The following is a 21,562-nucleotide window of genomic DNA, read 5'->3' as shown; positions in this document are numbered from 1 at the left end:
ATTACCTGGTTTTTTACTCTGCCTCTTCAAATAGGGCGGGTTGAGAAGTCATGGTTTATATTGACAATATCTACTGCAACAAAGGCTACAATATTATTACTGTTAATAAACATTATGGATTGTCTGTTACCATTTTTGTCTGTCACCTTGGAGCAACGTGGGAAACTTTACATGCATTTTTTTTACGTATAATTTTGTTAGGTAGTGTTGTTTGGAATCTTTGATTTGTGAACCTAACCTTACAGTTGGATATATATTGTTATCTCTTTTTAGAAAATGTGGCTTAACTATTTAGTAGAAAAACTTCTATTGATAGTGTATTTTAATAATAATGTACTAAAAATGTAAGTTTCTGTACAGTACATATGTAGATATGGGAAAAACTGCTTAGCGGTAATCCCAAGTAATATGTAAATAAATAAATAAATAATCGTACAGTAATATGATTTTAGGCAAATCTTGTGTGACTTGGTTCATTGTACACTATATTATTACACAATCGAACTTTAATATCCACTTTGGTGATTACAATTGAATATGACCTAAGAAATGTTTGACAGGAATTTAGATTGAATATTAAATATTGTTATCGTATACATAAAACTTCCACTAACTGATGGCAATATTTCAATTAAATCTAAATCGCTACCAACCCTTCGCCTATTTCCCCCAGTATAGGTAAAATCCTATGGTAGCTAGTTAAGTAAGCCACAACGACGGCATGAGGTGGGGTGGGAGGGGGTTCCTGTCACCAGGTTGGCCCCTTCAGTGTCCCCAGGAATCAAGACTCGTTTCACCAAATATCGTTTTGTATGGTATTTAAGGGTATCTTACTTGTGACTATCCCCACAAAAATATTTTCCCTCCTACTTCTCCAACAATTTTCCTGGTGTGACAAAGGTGAAACGTTTATTGATGTACTTTTTTTTTTGTTGTTTACTGGTGTGATATGAGGTCGCTGCCTCCTGCCCCCCTTATGGCGCCGTTGCTGGTTATAGTCTTACATACTCAAGCCGAATTACCTTAATTATTATACCTTTCTATGTAATACACTGAATGAAAGCTATTATAAAAATCCACAGGGTGAGGCAAAAGTCAGGTTACATAGGTGAATGGCCAGGACGGTCGCGAGATCTAACACCCATTAATTATGTAAAGGCCATCGTGTACGCTAAGAAATTTAAAAGCCTGGATCATCTCAAGGCAAGGGTATGAACATAGGCCCCATCTCCTAGCAGACGTCTTACCCAACTGGAAGCGTCTGCATGGTGAGCATGTTCAACATGTAGTCTAACTATAAAGTTACATATCAAACATGTGTTTGAATGTGTTTGTTTTGTTTTCCTATGTAACCTGACTTTTGTTTCACCCTTTATGTTTTATTTTTCAGTGTCAGCAAACCTTCGTTAGATCCGCTGGAAGAAAGTAAGACAGGAACGTCTCAAGTACAATATATGATGCTTCAGTGACGCTAGCCTCGGCCCCTTTCAACGGAATGCCATCTAGTGAGAAGAGCGAAACTTCATGTCCTGCTCGTTCGAGTTGCAGCGCCATCTCAAAAGCTATGGCAGCGCCAAAGGAGTATCCAGCGATGAAATACGGACCTCCCGATTTAACTCCTGCCATGTGCTGAAATGAAGGTAAGTACAAAAATAATTATTTCGCACTTCTGACAACAATCGAAGGTTGACCGGAAAGTAAGGTGCATCAACACTGCTTTTACCATTGGCCAAATCGTACATAAATCAACGTACAGTAGTCTAACCAAGATTAACTGCTGCAAGAGTTTGGGATATCGAATTGTGATACGGTAAGCAATGGTTTTCCGTGATCTTAAGATCCATTTTTTTCTAAAAAAAAAAAATGCATAGTACAGTCAACGGCAAAAAAAATGGAAGGCAAATTGTCCACCGCTATTTTCATTACTTTTTTATTCTAGATTCTATGTTGTTTTAAGGAATGAAACTATGTTGGTTCGAAGCAGGCATTGCCCTCTACTTATTGACGTCATTATTTCAATTCATTATCATCACATTGTGTAATACAGATGTTATTAAATAGCTCTGTCAGTGTAGTTTTGTATGGTGTAACTGTTCAGACACGAAAAACTCAGTATGTCCTAAAACTGCGAAAGTTTAAAAATAGTATACAGGGGATGAGGCGAAAAGTAGTTGAAAGTTCGAATTTGCTCTATTGTAAAAACAGGAAAATGTGTCTTATCATGTTCCCCCCCCTGGAATCTTGTATCAGGGTTGTTAAAGGTTCAGGAATGTTAAGAAAAATCAATTCCGGTCCAGGAGAGAAAATTAGCAAGCGTGAACCGGTTCTGGACCGTAAAGAACCTTTTTATCTGTAAAGTATTTCAATTCGGTCCAGGAACCTTTTCTCAATGAAACAATAAGCAACTTGGACCGAATTAAAATTGTGCGAGAAAAAAGGTGCGAAACCCAATAGAACCCTTTAGAATTTATGGATTCCTGAACCTTCAACAGCCCAGGTTTGTATACCGCGCTATATATAAGTCCTGAGTTACTACGGTTTGAAAATGTCGCAACTATGACGTATATACAGTTGTTACCTGAAAACGCAATCCATGAACACGACCGTTATAGTGAATATGAAGCATTTGTTGCACTGGCCTCGTGTACATTATTCTATTTTGATCGTTTGTTTGTCGAGAAGCCTTTCACACCACTAGTAAGGCACATGCGAGGCTTCTTTGCATCTGAAGCTCTACAGGATCTGATTGCCGGAAGTGGCTGTTTGGGTGGAAACACCCGAGCATGCGTTGGCAAGATGCCATTACAATTGCATCGCATGCTCAATTCTTGGCGTGTCTTGTTCATTCTTAAAAGTTAGGGAACGACTTAAGATGACCGGACCCCACTCCGATTTTCTTCATATTTGGCATACTCACTAATTGAGGCCTCCTAATCACGAATCTGAAGTTAAAAGTTGTCGGAAACTTCTAGAAATTGCAAAATAAGTGAAAGTAAGGCGTTTGTTTTCGGAATGGAAACCGTCGATTTTCGCGAAATTTTTTGTTTCACAAGGAAATATATACATATTCCTGATACCACCACGACACCAAATTTTAACTATGTTTGCCTAACCTGACCGAAACTAACCTAACCACACGTCAATGGTTCGTGGGGCTAGCGTCGATGGTTTTATTTTGCAATTTCTAGACGTTTCCGATAAATTAGTAAGTATGTCAAATATGAAGAAAATCGGAGAGGGGTCTGGTCATCTTAAGTATACCAAAGTTAGAATAAGTTTTACAATATTCTATTGTTAAAATTTAACAGTCTGCCTGTTATACCTCAGCATAAGTTAGACTTGAAGAATTTTAAAATAATAAGAAATATGTAGTGGAAACTTACATTAGTCGGAAAAGAAGTCAATTAAAGGTTGAGCTAAAGCCTGAATCACACGGAACTGGATATCCAGTAGGAATGCTCTAGTTGACGCTGGACTGCCTACCCATTTGCTAGTTTTCGCCTCACACGATACTTGTTACACCGTACTTGTCGATAGTCTTTTGTTCCCATAATGGCGGCCACGTGAGTTGTAAACAACGTATCACTTCACACTTTTAAACGGCAATAACTATTCAACCGAGAGGAATATTGCTACGTATTAAATGGTTTTAGGTAGAGAAGCAATGGCACTGCTTAAATACATATTTTACAACGTTTACTGTACACGTATGGAAGAATATTTTAGCTTTTTCAATTGTAAACACTGTGCACTCGCCATAGACGGTGTAACTCGACGTGCCTTTCGTGATGTATGTATTATACATTATAATTGGAACAGCTAACCGAAATGAAATGCTTTGGTGTAAAACTGTAAACTACTATCTGTTTGGAAGCATTTACGTAAGCATAAATGCTTTCGTCTAAAGTTAAGTTAAAGGTGAACGTTGACCAGCAATTTGAAGAATGTTGTAGGAGAATTACTGCTTTGTGCTTTTATTAAAAAAGGAAAAGTATGGACTAGACATTGGCTCGGAAAAAATATATGGTAATCAATGCGTACCGAAGAAACTTTTTAACTCGGGTTTGCATTATTCATACATGAGATTTGCAGGATTCGTTAAAAAAAAGTCAAACATTTATTAATACACTTGTAATAATAAGGATTTTCATTTTCAGCTAATCATATTTCCCACGTACACATCTCATCGCTTTGCATAAATACCTAAATATTAATGCACTGCACGCCATCTCTTTACTTTTTTTTTATCGAGAAACGCAGAAACTATAACCATAGTATAAATAAACAGCCAGCACTCGGAAACCACAGCACAGACAAAAAACGCTCCTTTTCAAACTCACAGATTATCTTCACATGACCAAACTTTGCACTGATTGGCTGTTCCACAGAATCCAGTCGAGGAAAGCAAGTAGCAATTAGAACATGTCCTATTCCTCCAAACCAGTCAAGCAGTCAGCCAGGCGGCCATGATTTCTACCTAGAAAGTCAGTTCAGCGCCAACTACGGCATTCCTACTAGAAATCCAGTTGCGTGTGATAGGGGCTTAACATTAGTCGAACGACTAATTCGACTAATATTACTCGAAGAAGTAGTCCACTAATTTTTTTTCGATTAATTAGTAGGGTTGAACCGATACTCTTACCGATTCCCACCGATACCGATGCTTGAAAAATGCAATAATTTAAATTTGTTCAAAATATTAATCAATATTGGTGTGTAAATATTCTTCTCCAATTATATGCATCAATGTACCAAGAAATTTGTTTTAGAATATTTAAGAATTGCATCACAATATTATAGTTTTTGTGCAAAATTGATGCAAAATAAAAAGAAAGTTTGAATTTTGCATAATTTTGAGGATAATTAGACTTCGAGAAAGCGTCGCGCGGCTCAGCGCTACGAATTTTAGTCGACATTCTGTTTCCACAAAGATGGTGGAAATTAGTCGATGGTGTATTACGTGGAAGGGAGGTTGACATTTGAGTGCCCTCAGAGATGGAATCCTAACATATATTTGTAACTGAAATGCTGATATCGTGTTGCGATTCATGACCTACCAGTGATGACGTGGTAAACTGTCTCTGCTAAGGCCTTTTTATTAGAAGGTCTCGGTCTGCTTACCTTAAGATATGATTTCGCCACGTCTTCCAACGATAAGAAGATGACCTCTTGCGTGGCCTGGAGACCATACACCGTACACTGCAAGCGGCTAGCTAGAGTTTCAAGGCTTCTGACCGTGCCGTCCACAGGGTGCACCAAAAAGACCGCGGTCTCTGAAGCAGTGTCCGAACGCATGGCCACCAGAGGCTCGCTAGGCAGCACGCTGTCGCTCTCAAGCAGGAGATTCCAGAATAGGGGGAGCTTACTGTCCTTCGTCCGAGCAACCTTTTCGGTCGTCCTGGTCTTCTCCAGATCCAGCAACTTTGCCACGGTGAGGGATCGAATCTCCTGTGGACTGAGCACCAAGTCGAAGTACCTCTCCAGTCCGGTTCTGATCTCGACAAGCATGAGGGAGTCCAAACCAAGGTCGATTAGCTTCATGCTTGGGTCCACTTTTCTTAGGTCTTCCACATCTGTAAGGGAAGAATGCCCTTAAACAATACATTACATACTGCTTATATGTTTTACTTCTGCAAACACTCTGTAAAGCTTCTGAGGTGCAACGTAGTGGAATTGGTATAATGCAGCACCGAATCGAGTGTTGAAGGCCTCTATGCTTAGGTAATAAGACACCAAATATGTTGTTCAACAAGGCAAATTCCACAGTAACACCAAAAACAGAAGTGACATGTTTGGGGTTACTTTGCACCATACTATTTACAGTGACATAATGATATTACAAGAGTCCGGATTTATAAGCGAAATGCATATTCTTTTCCTGACTTCTAATGGTAAGAAGAAAGGTTATACTTCGTATTGCATACCTTGATGAGCTATTTAACTAAGGTTGAACGTGCTTATAAATGCTTATTTCTGCAGGAAACGGTTACGCTTGCTTATTTTATGATTTTGGTTTAAAATAGGATATTTTACTCAAATTTGTTATATCAATCCTATTTCAATCACACTACGGCATCGGGATGACGATATCAATGCTTCTAAATAGCCGCACGGGAGAAACGGCATCCTAGAAAAGATTCAGTGCATCCATAATCATTTTTCCAAATTACCTGATATTATAACACAGTTGAAAGCTCGAAATAATACATTGCAACATTCGCTTTCTCTTATTGATGAGGGCCTCCCCCATGGCGCAGTGGTAACGTCATTGCCTTGTAATCAAGGGGTCACGGGTTCGATACCCGGTGGAGGCACAAGTGGTTCGGATCCCACTTTAAACTGTAGGTCCAGTCCCGATTAGCCTTACTGTGCATAAAGTGGACTTAAAACAGCAACTCAAACCAAACTCTTATTGATGAAATTTCAGTAACGTTGTCTTCAGAAACTCACGGTGTGGGTAAAATTGTGTCCGAAAAGCTCAGTCAGGAATTACTGAAAAATCCCGGTTACAAAACACTGTGCCAAATTTATAAAAAGATTTCTGGTGAAGAAACAGACATTGAAGAGGAATTCACTGAAGAAGAACTGTGGTGTTTTTCACATGCGCCTGTGATGTCATGCGACGTGGAAAGAACATTTTCACTGTACAAATCATTCTTCACTGACAGACGCAGGAGCTTCACACAAGATAATCTCAGGATGACCTTCCTTACATACTGTAACAGCTTTGAATAACGTAAGAGATCTAGTAAACAATTTTTTTTTTCAGATTTTCCTTATGCTTATTTTGGTGCTTATTTTTTTTCATTTTTTGTGCTTATTAACTTGCTTATTTTACTGTTTGATTGTGCTTATAAATCCGGGCTCTAGATATTACTTAAGAGCAAATCCGTGTTCTTTAAATGTATAAATTAATTTCAGCACATTTGAACCATTTGTACGAAGTTTTTCATGGTCAGGGGTGACTGAAGATAAAAATTTCATCCGGGCGAGGTGGATTTTTGGCGACCCATTACTAACAACCACCCTTGTACCCCTCAACTTTCTACCCTGGTCGCTCAACTTTCCACTTTTCTTCAATAAAAGCTTGACCATGTTATACATTTATGATTATAATGACGAAAAATAATAGAGATATTTTTTTAGATTCTTTTAGTGCTACTGTTGAAGAACATATTGTAGGTATGTGTTTTTTAAATATAGGGTAAAGGAGGGGAAGTTCGCCACCAATATGCTTTTCATTTTTTTCCTTCTAAACGAATTGGGGGAGAAGGACAAAATTTATACGATACAAAAAGTAGTCATTGTGGATTATGAGGAATATAACATAAACACTGTGTTAATTATACTTATGACGTAATGATAAAAATACTAAAATGAGAAAAAGTGGCGAAATTCCCGCCACATGCTGGTAAATTCGCCATACTTATTTATCTTAACTTATTTATCATTTTATCGTCAGTTTAAGTGTATGAAATACCAAGTTGTTGCCAATAAGTCAGACAACAAAGTGTAAAAGACCTACAAATGACAATACAAAACTGCTTACAAAGATACAATACAAACTAATTTGGAGAGTCTGTCAATGAGCATTGTTCTCCAGAAGAAGCAGAACTTGGATTGGTTATTGGCTGTCAATCGGAACGTTTTCTGTTACTCTGGCGAATTTACCAGCCAATGCATAGTCGAAAGAAATCAACTTATGTTTACTTGTACATGCACGCTTTCCAAAGCAAATCTTTTCACGACATTCTTACGGTTTGAGGTTACGATAGCAATAATTAAAAGGAAGAAACATAATTCTTTCCTGTCACGAAATGACAATTTCCAACGTAGTATTGAAATTCGGCACCTTTCTTTATCTTCTGTGTAGAAGCAACTGCGCATTCCAAACTGTACTGCTTGCTTGCTAGTTCGCTCACCACAATGCAGATGTCAGTGGAAACAAGGCACATGTTACTTCATTTTTTATAGGCATCAGTTAGTGTTTCCAACCTATAGTTTTTATCTACGGTTACAAAAACCACAAGTACGGCGAAATTTCCAGCATGGCGAACATCCCTTCTTTTACCCTACATAGGCTACATAATGACATCAAAGTAACAGTAATCTCTTAACTTGAATTGCTATATGATTTTGCAATATACTTATTATGCTATGCGGCTGTAATAACTTCAAATGATTCTTGTCTAAACAAATTCAACTCTTATTTTAAAAAAATAGCAACAGTTTAGGTAATAAGGTTTAGGCGCTACTCAAGGGAAAGACCCCGATTTTGTGCCCAAGTCGCCCGACCCTCAAGCAGCTCGTACATATAAATGTTCACAGCTCGGCCAAGACTCAAACCCAAGTCCCTGAAATAGCGTGTCGTTGCGCAACCAACCATTTTTTCCCCCTTAGAGTGTAGATTTACCTCAGAAAATTTATGCCTGGAAATGGTAGTTTTCATTCCACAAAATCACTTGAGGGAGATGTAGTATGTAGAATTCGAGATTTTTCCAACGTCGGGAAATCCTGAACATTTCCCGACCTGCACACCGCTGGTTGATAACTTACCAAGAATCTTGGAAACGGCTTGCACAAGATCTATCTTCACCGCATCTTTGTTCTTCTCCTTCGCGAGAACAGTGCTGGCGACCACTGGCGACCGAGTCCCAAGCAGCCGATCCATGGTATCCAGACAAGATCCTATACTCTGAGGCACGATACCCAGCTTCTTGGTAGCGTCGGATACCTCTGCGTTCTCTGCAACGATACCGACATCCGCGATAGGTCCCCACTGGATCGCCAGAGCTGGCAACCCTGCCTTCCGCCTGTCCTCGCACATCCTCTCCAGGGCGGAGTTTGCCATGGCGTAGTTGCTCTGTCCAGCGTTGCCCCTTCCGCAGACTATGCTGGAAAAGACAACGAAGTGCTCCAAGTTTGGGCACAGGTCGCGCGAAGCCTTGTCCAAGCTGCGGGCGACCGCCATCTTTGGTTCCCACGTGTCTCTGAACGTCTGCTCGGTTTGGTTCTCCAAAAACGCATCCTTCAGCACCTGCAAATGTGAATGAATACTTGTTAATTTTCTGTACTTGTTCTGTTTTATCCGTTGCAGTTTTGGAGGTAGATTCAAAAAGTTCCCAGAATTTCACCGTTGCAGTTCAGATGACAATAACATAACCCGAGCCGGAATAAAATTCTGTGTAATCAAAAACGCCAGCAGTCCCCGGGTGACGAGAGGTCGCCGGGAGGGTCTCGATCGAGTCGGTCCGCTTAAAAGGTTTGGGTGAACCCACTGAGGACACTTTCGATGGACCGATACAGTGCCACGTCGTGACTCAGCCGAGGAACCACGAAGGAAACCAGGTGCAGTGGTGACACTTTGGGTTTATCATTATCAGTAGGGCCCGAGACTTTATGTTATAACATATTATTCATTTGGCTTCGGATCTAATATTGGGGTGAGATCTTTACACATCTGATGAAAATCAGCCGAAATAGACAAACTTGACAAATCATATTTTGACATATTTCACCAATTTCGCGTTTTTACAACATATTTCTTCAATTTTGTTGTAATAAGACATATTTCTGTATAAATTTCGTATTTCTCTCGCACATAATCGGTTATTTCATATTTTTTTTCTTCGTAGCTTTACCACAACGGATAGTTCATATTGTCGATGGCAGCGATATGGACATTGCGGAGGAAGAAAGGTGCCGTCTTTTCTTAGTACAGAACAATATAATACCCCACTTTTTTATCCCCCCGACAATTGATAGCCATGCAAACATTATTGAGGCAAAATGTTCTCTCTCATTGTTGTACGGGAAGTAAAGAAGTATCGTTCTCATTTCTTTGCCTTTTTCGCTTTTCACAAAAATCAGTCAAAAGTAAAAATAACATTCGGTACATTACAGCCCCTACTCTACTCTATCGGGTATGGGAGAAATTCAAGAGTACTGTTGTGCATATTTTTGGCTTTACTGGGAATATTTCTGCATTTTTCTGACATATTTGTAATTTTTCATGACATATTTTCCAATTTATATGGCATAATTACATACATATTTTACAGTTTTATAGGACATAAAGTCTCGGGCCCTAATTATCAGTGTTTAGATATCTTACTGGCTCGTGCGTGATCTTCCTCCCTCGCTTGTGCGGATTCTATACTATTGGTAAAGAGCAATGAACGTAATTTATTCCATTCCTCATATATACATACATCCTCTAGCAGCGAAGCAGTTTAAGCCGGCGAACGACTTAAACGTAACAAGGTGGAGGCGCCGGGCAGGGTGCACCCTCTTCCGGAGGGCGGTTAGTCTAGTAGAAAAGCACAATTGTATTTCAAAGAGACAAAGTCGAAGTACCGACGCTGCTGGGACGCCACCGTGTTACGTTTAGGCTGTTCGCCGGCTTAAACTGTTTGCTTGAGGGTCAACGCCTACCTACCGACTACCGAATTCTATCCCACCAAAAGGTTTGACTCTCGAATGCCTCAGTAGAGGTGGACGATCATGTAACCACTTAGGGCTGACATGTGGTCAGCACGACGACCCGCCCAGCTGTTGCTGTAGGTTCCCATGACCGTGTTACGCTACTCATTCTTAGCTCCCCAATCTCTTCACGATGGTGGGCGGCCGGCCATCGGTCACATACACAGGCTGAAATCTCAGAGAAAAGTTGTTACGTTTCCCCGAAGAAACTCGAACCAGCGCTCGTCCCAGAGCCCGAACCCTGAGCATGACGCCTTAGACGCAGGACGAGACATGGCACTTGCTACATTATATTCCTCTATTAATAACATACTTGATGCCAGGCACGAAATCGGGCTCACATTTTTAATAGTTCCAATAAATGTAATTCTACATAGGTGTTGTTTTTTTAACTTCAACTTAGATCTTAGTCCTCATGAGAACTTCAGTTCTGGCCTGTGTAAGGCCAGATTTAGACAAAAGTATTTTCCATGAGTTAAAGTAGTACTTTCCGAACACTGGTATATAATAATAATAATAATAATAAAAAATTTAAAAAAACAGTAGGGTTCTCAAACTTTTTCTTTTCGCGCTGCCCTTAATATTTTTCCGCGGCGCCCAAGTCAGAATATAGGCCTATCTAATAACTTGCAACGCTCAGTTAGTGTGGTTAGGTTGCTTGCCTTAAGTTAAAAAATAAACACATATTTCAAATTCAGAAACATTTTACATGTAAAAAGTACTAAATGAGCGCACATTTGGAACAATCATTTACTTCGACTCTAAAACCATGTGTAGACTACCAAGTGTCATTTTATTGAAAATATAAACTTTATAAACATCTCTTGAGCTGTTTTAACTCTTTTTTAACCTTGAAAAGGTAATACTCCCTCTGTCCCATAATTATTGTCCGGTACACTTTTGTTTGTTGTCTCATAATATTTGTCCGATAGGCAAACTGTGACATTGGTGTATACAGAAGAAGAACATGAAACACGGGAATGAGTCATACAACTTTATTACTCAAGGATCAGTACAAATTTGCCGATCAAGTATCCAAAAGAACATAAATAAAAAGTCACCATTTTGGCATACCGAACTATAATCATGGGACAGAGGGAGTATATTTTTTTGGAATATTTCGCTGCGCCCTCGTAAGCCAGTCACGGCTCCCCAGACCGCCGCGGCGCACACTTTGGAAACCTCTGCTATGGAATAAAAAAGTAGTCATTTCGTCGTGTGACAACTAAGTTATCAAATTTACACAAGGGAGGAAACAATGTATTCTTACGAATATGTCTGACTGTTAAGAAAGAGAAAATTGGAGATACGTGACTCGGCCTTATTCCAAATAGAGCTCTTCAGAGGAGTTGATTTAAACCAGGGGTGTCCATCCCCCCCAAGGCCAATGGCGCATCCCCCCCAAATCATATATCATTCGCGCCCTCAAACCATATCGTAATCTGCACAAAGCATTTAATTACGACAGCGTGTCTACCGAAAGTAACTTTTTTCTTAGCTTTACTGAACATTATAATTGATCTGCCCCGCCTACCTAAACAGGGTTGCCATCACTCAAGACCACCCCTAAAATCGTTCATCATAATCGAGAATATCGCGAGGATTCCACTTTAAACTGTAGATTCAGTCCCGATTAGCCTTAGAGTACACAAAGTGGACTTAAAACACCAAATCAATCAATCGAGAATATCGCTTGTCTTGTAATGCAGCTTTAGTATAAAAACTTCATATCCATCTCATTAAAACGCTAAACACACATCGTAGCAACAAATCATTGCGAGCAAGAAAATTTTTACATCCATTTCTTTGCAGGCTTTGAAGAATATTAATTTAATGCGGTGTCAATACTTTCTTAAGATCCCCAGATATTTCGTGTTTTCCTTTTCCAGCTTTTCCTTTGGCACATTCGGGGTTGAAAACGTGTGGATGCCTTACCGCTAAATACAGTCTCCAAAATGTAATGTTCGAACTCTCTCTCCACTACAGAAATCCCTTGACAATTTAAGATTTAACACTTTATCAAGAGCTTTCTATCTCCCCCTTTAAATTTAATACTCAATCCTACCATGCCAATTTTAGACTTACTGTTGGTATTGAAGAGTGGATATTGCCTCCTCCAAAAAATTAATTCTCAATCTCCACACCAGAATTTCCGCAAGTCTAAGACAAAAGCAATACACAAGAATTGAATACCCCCTTCAATTTAATGTTCAATCCCCTCTAACTAAAATACTTGCCATAATCTAAGACCTAGAGTTGGATACTGCCTCCCCCAAAGTAATTCAGAATCCCCCTCAGAATATGTACGAGTTCGATATCCCCCCCCCCTTTCGATAATGCTCTCCTAAACACTTCCATTTCTTCATCTAATGGATTAAATATGGTGCATTTAAAGTGTAAAATTTTTACATATATTTTGGAAAAGATATAAATGTTGAACTTTATATATTATTTGAAGGGAAGAAATCCCCCAAAAATCACGATGGCGCAACCTGCGCCATAAAACCCCCTTGTGGGCATCCCTGATTTAAACCAAACCGAAAACCGCAATATTGCAGTTACGCTACTCTGGTTTCCATGCAACGATTTAAGCCATGATAACAAAAAATTGACTCAGACAAGCATACTCTCTGCCATGACTCGTTAAACTGCACCATAGTGCCACTGAGTCAGAGTCAATAAACTGTAATTTATTTTCCTCGTTCATAATATAACTTCAATATTCACTTTTAATCCACGTTTTTAATTAATTAATATGTTAACGGTAAGCCTAATCACAATCTGAGCAAAATGCACAGGAACATTAGATATATAAATAAAATTAGTTTAGAATTACTGTAGCATACTGCATTATTTTAATCCTCATAAACAATGCTGTGATAATTTTCGTATCCAAAATCATGTAAAAAAAATTCCTACCTTTTACGTTCTAAAACCACTGTAAATTCAAGAAACCATCGAATCTAAATGCCTTATTCTTCTACCTTATTTAAAATTCTGGGAATGTTAAAAATTTCCCAGGTGGGAATTCTGTCGTAGCCAGGGCACCGGATTCGCGAACGAACCACAGCGCTACCAGGAGCGGATTGATAGGGAAACGTGCACGGACGTCTCTGGGCCAACCGCATTTTTTGGCAAAATGTGGCTGCCTAACACCCGACATCGAACCTTCCGCCACGCGGAATGCCTGACGCTCTTGATACCAAAGCGCCAGCCTGACGCGGATAACCGCGACGGAGCTAGGGCGCAGGTTTCTCCGCATCTTTACATTTTGCGGATGACCGACCCTGACTTGAGGTCGACAAGTTTCATCTGATTCATCCTCGAAACTCGACATCTATCATGGCAAATATATATAAAAAAATTCTTCCTCCATTAATGATAACAAAATAAGACCTTTAAGCCTTATGTATTTTCAAAATCAAATGTGGCAAGGATATAAAAATTAAACAAGTTAGCAAAAAAAAATTGGGGTGGGGTTAAATTTAAAACTGGTTATCAACTCTTTTCATTTCTGAAAAAAAATGAAAAGGCCCGTATCTCCACCACGTAACGAATATTTTCTCATCGCATTTCCGAAGAAATGGATGAGAAGCTGAAGCACTCCACCACGTAACGTACTGTTATGAACCTATCCTTTCAATTTTCAGTTACTTCTTGGTGAAGTAAATGGAAATCTCAGCACCTCTACCACGTAACGAACTGTGAAGTTCGTGGGATCTTGCTAAGAATGTTAACCAATTTATCAATGGGTGATGTAGCTTATTCATCATTCATCCTCGATGATGAGACCATTCGTCATTAACATGACGAGTTAACGCTTGGCAGTGCGAAAGGTACAAGTAAGATTTAGGAACTTAACAACTTGAAAAGACAATGGTCACTCGTTGGGTTTTGTGAACCTTTGAACCTGATTCATGGCTGGGTTAGGATAATTACCTGTCTATCTGACGAATGAAGATAATTTCGAAGAATAAAATAAACTAAGTCCTCTGTTGGCTTTATTACAGGTTGACCAGCGCGTTGCTTCACTTTTGCTCCACTCCTCTCCTAAGGTCTTCTCTCTCCTCAATCCCAATCCAAAGTCAGTCCCTTCTCAGTCTCTCTCACCTCTATATCACCCAGGCCATCGAGACCTTCCTCCATCCCGAATCGTGATTATAACTGCCACTATGCAAACCGCTGACTCCATAGGCAGATGAAACTTCCTATATCCTGAATACCTCAGGAGGTTTACATAGCACAACACTGTGCATTATTTACATGCCTCAGAGGTTGAGACAACTGACAAGAGATAAACAAGTGAATGCCCTGGTCAACATGAAGCATTCAGAGAGGCTAATAAAATAAAATATAATCTTATGGATTGATACGATACGTACAACTGCCAAATGGAAAATGCCTCGTATGTCTCCATTCTTCTTCGCCGACAGCAATACTCTGGTCACCTCCTCCACAGAACTCATGTCTCTGGTAGCGATCTCTACTCGTATGCCCAGGTTCCTCCAGCGGTGGAGGCACAGCGACTGGTACCCGCTGCGGACGCCTCTTCTGGAGGTCAGCAGCAAGTTCTTGGCTCCTCGCCTCACCATCCACTCGGCCATCTCCAGTCCCAGACCTCCTAAACCACCTGCGAAGATGTGGGTGAATTATTCCAAGGGTGCGAGGGGGGATGGGATTCACAACGCGACACTTTTGAAAGCATAAGAAAGCCTTAAAAATTAGTGTCCACTTCTAAGTATCAAAATTTAAACAACGAAGGCCTGTGGGCCTCAGCTGATACCACTTTGAACCGATACCCATGCTTGAAAATTGCAACAATGAAAAGCTGTTCAAAATATTCATTAATTTTGCAAGACCAGAATTCCACTCCAATCATAAGTATTAACTTACCAGAGTTTTGCTTTAAAATATTAAAAAAATAGATCACAATATTAAAAATAACTGTTATGTAATCACAAAATACAGTTTTCCCCCATAACATTGGTAATACTAAATCAATGGAAACTTAAAATTTTGCATAAATTCCAGGATAATTAACTAAAATATTGCATAAATTCCAGGATATTTAACCAAAATGTTACATAAATTCCGGGATAATTAACTAAAAGGTTACATAAATTCCAGGATAATTAACTAAAATGTTACATAAATTCCTGGATAATTAACTAAAATGTTGCATAAATTCCAGGATAATTAACTAAAATGTTGCATAAATTCCAGGATAATTAACTAAAATGTTGCATAAATTCCAGGATAATTAACTAAAATGTTACATAAATTCCAGGATAATTAACTAAAATGTTGCATAAATTCCAGGATAATTAACTAAAATGTTGCATAAATTCCAGGATAATTAACTAAAATGTTGATAATTGACTAAAATGTTGCATAAATTCCAGGATAATTAACTAAAATGTTACATAAATTCCAAGATAATGTCCTAAAATGTTGCATAAATTCCAGGATAATTAACTAAAATGTTGCATAAATTCCAGGATAATTACACTCCGCGCCATGTTTTTTAATGTCCCCGTGACAATGGCGTCGCCAGAAATTATTCTTGGGATGGGCTCAAGGGTGGATAAAATATTTTTAGGTGAGTTTCGGTGGTCATGACCAAGGCCGGCGCTAGGAATTTTTCAAGGTGAACCGACGTTTCATGAAAGTTGTTCATTCTTGTTCATGGCTCAAATTCATACTTATAATGCAATTATTAAAAATATTTTTTATGCAATTTTTATTAGTGTTAAAAATTTGACAAAAATTTTCCCTATTTTGTAAAAAAATTAATATTATAAAAATAAAAATAAAGCGAGATAAGCTTTCATCGGTTAAAAAAAGCTTCTCTATGCTTTCACAACACAAACGAAGCTTGTAAATTTAATAATGGAAAAATTATATTCAACTGATAACATTTTAAAAAAAGAAAATATTTTATTTACCAAAACTCATTTGGTCACACTTACCGGAATACTAAAACGAATTTTGGAATAACCATTTTGAACAAATTTATTCAATAAATGTTTCCAATTTTTGTAGGTTTACTACTTGTAATTGTATTTACATGTGCTAAAAGTTTAACTTGATTATTTAGGCGCATATAATCATTTTTCGCACGCTTATGAAAGGAAACCAACCTAACGGAGAATCTAGAAACGATTTATGTTAGTCAATTGTTAAGGCCGCTTTGTGTACTTTATACTATAAATATTTATCAGCTTGTTACTTTGCGTTATCTAAATAATATATATCATGTGTTCATTCTACTTGGGTAGTCAGACGGGTGGGCTGAGACTATTTTAAGGTGGGCTAGAGCCCACCCTCACCCACCCAGTGGCTACGCCCCTGTCCCGTGAACGATCAAACTGTCGGACAAATATCGGATAACCGATACTTTCCGATACTGATACCACTAGTATCGGCCCAGTGTGATTACCTTACTCCCCCTCCACCACAATGGAGTAGATGTTTCAAATTGTACAGAAATTGTCCATGTGTTGTAAATAAAGCCTTCTTAAATTTAACCCCACTCAAGTAAGAAGTATAGAGCTCCAAAATTAAACAAATTTTCATACGCCATAAATGAGAACTTACTTTATTCTGTCTTTCAAGTGCTAGAGACAGTGTCTACACGTTCCCTTATTTTCCGAACCACCCCAGAACTTAACAATCTTCAATGCCCTCAACCTCAATGTAACCATGATTCGACGGACTACAGCACCCCTTCAAATACCCAGGGCATGTTGCAAATCAAATCACAGGTGGCGACAAAACTGGCAAGTAATTCCATGTCCGTGTTAACTGGGATATAGTGGAACCACGAGCAAAACAACCTGCGCAGACCCGCGACTCCTGTGGGCGGTACTCCCGCGAGTAGAGGAGGGGGAGAGTGGACCATGCTTCCTTATGCCCGAGGTGGAAGGAAGAAGGGAAAGCTGCGCGGGGACTTTTCATCCCAAGGTTTTTTTTCCTTGTGGTCGATCTATTGATTTGAGATATCCCCAGGCGAAAAAAATTAAGTTGGTTCAGGTCGTGTGACCTCGCAGGCCAGGGAATAGAGCTTCCCCATCCAATCCAGCGAGGAGGAAAGGTAACATCCATATGGTTGCGGACATAGACACTGAAATGCTCCGTATTTCGGTACGCTGGCTTCTCCGGTCCTAACTCAAAGTGTTCAGTGGTGCATCACCTATTCCTGTTTCCAGAGACGTCTGCTGAACGCATGCGTCAATTGTGGGAAAAAGGACAGCTTGCTCTGCGACGACATTAATGAGCATTTCTACATTGTAATTTCTTCATATAGGAGAAGTATTTATTTTACACGAGAGCGCTCAACTAAGATTATATTACATTTCTTGGATCTGAAGTGAAAGAAAGTAATAATTATTTTCCCACAATTGACGCATGCGTTGAGCGCTCTCGTGTAAAATAAATACTTCTCCTATATGAAGAAATTACAATGTAGAAATGCTCATTAATGTCGTCGCAGAGCAAGCTGTCCTTCTTCCCACAATTGACGCATGCGTAGCATGCACCGCATGCGTTCAGGAGACGCCTCTGCCTGTTTCTTTTTCTGGGCACGTTATTCCTGAGTCACTCTGTACACACACACACACACACACTTATATACCACTCAACTTTATTCTGGTTATACCCCTGAATTAGTTGATCAGTAATCGCCTTTTGTTAGAGTTGACGAGCTGTATCTCTGCGGGTGACCTTGACTAATTCGCGCAGATACATGTCCGTAGATGCTACCTACTCGCTGTTGAGTGGTCGACAGCTCTTACAATGTTAGAGGAGAATGACACTCATTGGCTAAGGCAGCCGGTAGCTCCTCCCTTTGCTACTGCGCAGCCAGTCGTGGTCAAGGTTCACCCGCAAAGATACAACTCGTTCACTCTAGTCTCGTATTCTCCAACTTAAAATTACAAACCTGTTATTATATACAAGGCAGATGACTTGAAGTAAACACGAGGGAGGCTGTCGAAGTATTTAGTTTTGGATTTGACAGTCGGTCCTGCTTCTTCATCTCTCATCTTCAGAACGACTTTGCCAATATGTCTCCCGGCAGCCATGTATCTGCAGAGAGAGAGAGACTTGTTGTGAATCCACAATAAATTCGATTCTCCAAGCCCTAGCCTTGGTTAAGATATATGGATAGGTTGGGGGGACACTTTATGAAAATTTCCTTAACAGAAGGTTAGTAGGGTGTCGTGTCGTATCGGAGGCTTCTTATCAGTTCATTTCTGCCGTGACATATGTCAAGACCTTCCTCGGCTGGTTTTCCCACAATCCAGAGTGTCATCACCGCCGCGCGCACGTGTGTTTATGGCCACATGGTGCATAGTGCATAAAGTGGACTTAAAACATAAAATCAAACATGTTTTATGACGATGCACAGCTGTGTTTACACTGAAATGTTAAACCTATCCAGAGAGTCAGTCAAATATGACTTTTCTTTACTTATTTCAAAAGACGTTACACAGGATTACTTGTATCAATTTTATTCCACAACACAAAATACATAAATCAGCATCAGCCTATTAACTATTAATCATTTATCGTTAATCGTCAAAGAAACATTGTAAATACAGTGTTATTTTTTGCAAACATTATGTAAGTAATAGCTACGTGTATATATAAACACAATATTTCGATACACTTGCACAAGAACAGTAAAAACGTTATTTGAATTCTTGTAGGTATGCAAATGCTCGAAGGCATCCTCGAAGATCGCCTGAGCTTCTGTACTTCGAAAGATCACAATCAACACATTTGTCCATTTCGACGTATTGATATTTTCATATTCTCAGCCATCTTGTCGTCTCTTACAAGTCTCAGTTTTACATAAATACTAATTTCGCAGAGTAGATCCCTCATACATACTTTCATCTTACATTCATTTACCAATCACCTTCCTTTTCAATCGAAGATAAACACAGCTCCAGCTGGGCAACGTCATAGACACACGTGCGCGCGGCGGTAATGACACCCCGGATTGTGGGAAAACCCACCAAGGAAGGTCTTGACATATGTCGCGGCGGAAATGAACCGATAAGAACCCTCGGCGCAAGCGACACGGACTCGTTAGCACTAGCCCCCACCCACAGCACGTCGAGCACTACTGTGTATAAAATGGACTTAAACATAAACTTATTCACCAATCAATCTCATCTTCAAAAAAAATTACAGAAAAAATTTCAAGATTTGCACTGTTTAGTTTACACAAAATGCAAAATTTATGTTTTCCTCCAAATAAAGAAAATGGTATTTTCAATGTTATTTTCCTTTAAATAAACCTCTGTTATTATTATTCTCCATGAAATTGATGGAGATAATGTGTCTTAGCCTCGTGGGATATTCACGTATACCAAAGTTTGAATTGCGCACTTACCTGAAAGCTTCTTCCATGTTAGTTCCTTCAAAAACCGTTCTCGGCAACGGTTTCACAACCCCTAACTTGATGCCCGAGTTCATAAGGTCTACCAGCTGCTTAGCTGCTAGCAAATTATGACCTTTATTGTCTATGTGGTCCATTTGAATGCCGTGAACAGCAGTGTTTCTCAGAAGAACTCCCATGCCTGCAATAAAAAATAAAAAAAATGAGCGATATAATGGCTGTTTGTTCATTTCAGTATTTCATAACCAGTAAAAGTTCTCAGGAATTTCATAACAGAAGGATAAGACCAAAGTGGAGGATGTCTTCATTTTTCCTTGAACCAAGTTCTGTACTTTGTCAGTCTTCCTACACTTTTTTAAGAAAATGTTGGGCCCAGGAGGGGTTACAGCCCCCAGAAACCCCCTTAAATATTATTTATTTCGCCTTGTTTTCCATAAGACTGTGGAGCGTTTTCTTCCGCTTGACCATGTTTACAGGGGCTCCAACTTTTCAAAAACATTGGGTGGCCCCAAACACTTGAGTTATAAGTTCATAGAAAATTATATAAATCCTACCTTCCATGTATTAATGTGTATTAATGCACACTAACAATACATGCTTCCTCCTTTTTTTAAAAAAAAAAATCGGTTTTTCACTGATTTCAAGAAACAATCCATCAATAATCACAACAGCAAATATGTTATAATAATAACATGGCAACTTATTGGGTGAGCACGGGCTGATATGAGTTGGCGCCACTGCATGTTTACATTTTTTGTATATGGAAATTAGCAGACCATTTTAGTAGCTATATAAAGGGAAGTATTGAAAAGAGAAAAATCAATATAGAAGCTACTAGAATTACAAAGAAATGAAAATACAAAGAAAAAATTATATACAAGAAATACACAAGAACAACAAGACACACACGCCCTCGTATTCCTGACAATATTTTGAAGGTTGAACAAATATATTGATTTATGAGTTTCATTGCTTTTCTGCAAACAAGTGAATTCAGTTTGTGCTCACCGTAAGATGAATAAGTATTTGTGCCTATACTCTGTCCCAACTAACTGTAGAGCAGGCAAACGAAATCAAGTCTCTGCGCAAGTAGTGACGCGAGACGGCTCCACCAATGAACACGTGAGAGGAACGGAATTGCGTGTAGTGGGGGAAAGCGACTGAAGTTACCAGCCTCGCCATCAGTGTCTTCTGCTTCGCTCTCACCAATAGATTTCCCTCGCTTCTCTGACGCTATGCGGGCCTTCCTCCACAGTTAGCTGGGACAGAGTATAGTAAAGAGTTCATCTTGCGTCTTAAAAACATACCGAAGGTATACGTTCCGGATTTCGAGGGGCAATGAGCTCCAAAGACGGGAAGCGGAAATGATTAAAGATTTTGAATAGAAATTTGAGTTATGAAAGGGAATGAGTAGTTGAGATCTCTCGCGGACTCTGGTGTCGAGGCTGTGGGAGTCATAAAGCACCAACAATCTACTCGAGAGATAAGCAGGTTCTTTTGAAGTAATTGTCCTATAGATTAGGGAAAAGTTGTATACTTTTCGTCGATCAATTAATATGAGTCGATTTTGTTTTCTAAAGAAAACAGATTAGTGATCGCTAATTTGTTACAAAATAACTGACTAACTAACTCTCTAGCCTTCTTAAACTTGAAGGTTCATGGCTGCAACAACAC

At 39.2% G+C, this 21,562-nt stretch overlaps 1 protein-coding gene across 1 annotated transcript in view; it reads right to left on the bottom strand.

The window, feature by feature from the left end:
• Positions 1-21,562, bottom strand: part of LOC145999576 (fatty acid synthase-like) — a 99,625-nt gene that overhangs the window by 4,730 nt on the left and 73,333 nt on the right. Inside the window, exons 21-26 of the mRNA XM_083136600.1 lie at positions 19,883-20,069; positions 18,422-18,567; positions 14,865-15,112; positions 8,557-9,037; positions 5,122-5,573; positions 1,402-1,629 (exon numbers count right to left, since the gene is read on the bottom strand). Of these exons, the coding sequence (XP_082992726.1) occupies positions 1,402-1,629; positions 5,122-5,573; positions 8,557-9,037; positions 14,865-15,112; positions 18,422-18,567; positions 19,883-20,069 (1,742 nt within the window). The remainder of the gene's footprint in view (positions 1-1,401; positions 1,630-5,121; positions 5,574-8,556; positions 9,038-14,864; positions 15,113-18,421; positions 18,568-19,882; positions 20,070-21,562) is intronic.

The sequence above is a fragment of the Lepisma saccharinum genome, chromosome 15 (assembly GCF_977018435.1).
Source record: "Lepisma saccharinum chromosome 15, izLepSacc3.1, whole genome shotgun sequence".
In the NCBI taxonomy this organism is placed as follows: domain Eukaryota; kingdom Metazoa; phylum Arthropoda; class Insecta; order Zygentoma; family Lepismatidae; genus Lepisma; species Lepisma saccharinum.
The sequence above is the reverse complement of the archived record's forward strand: the minus strand, read 5'-3'. Positions and strand labels throughout refer to the sequence as shown.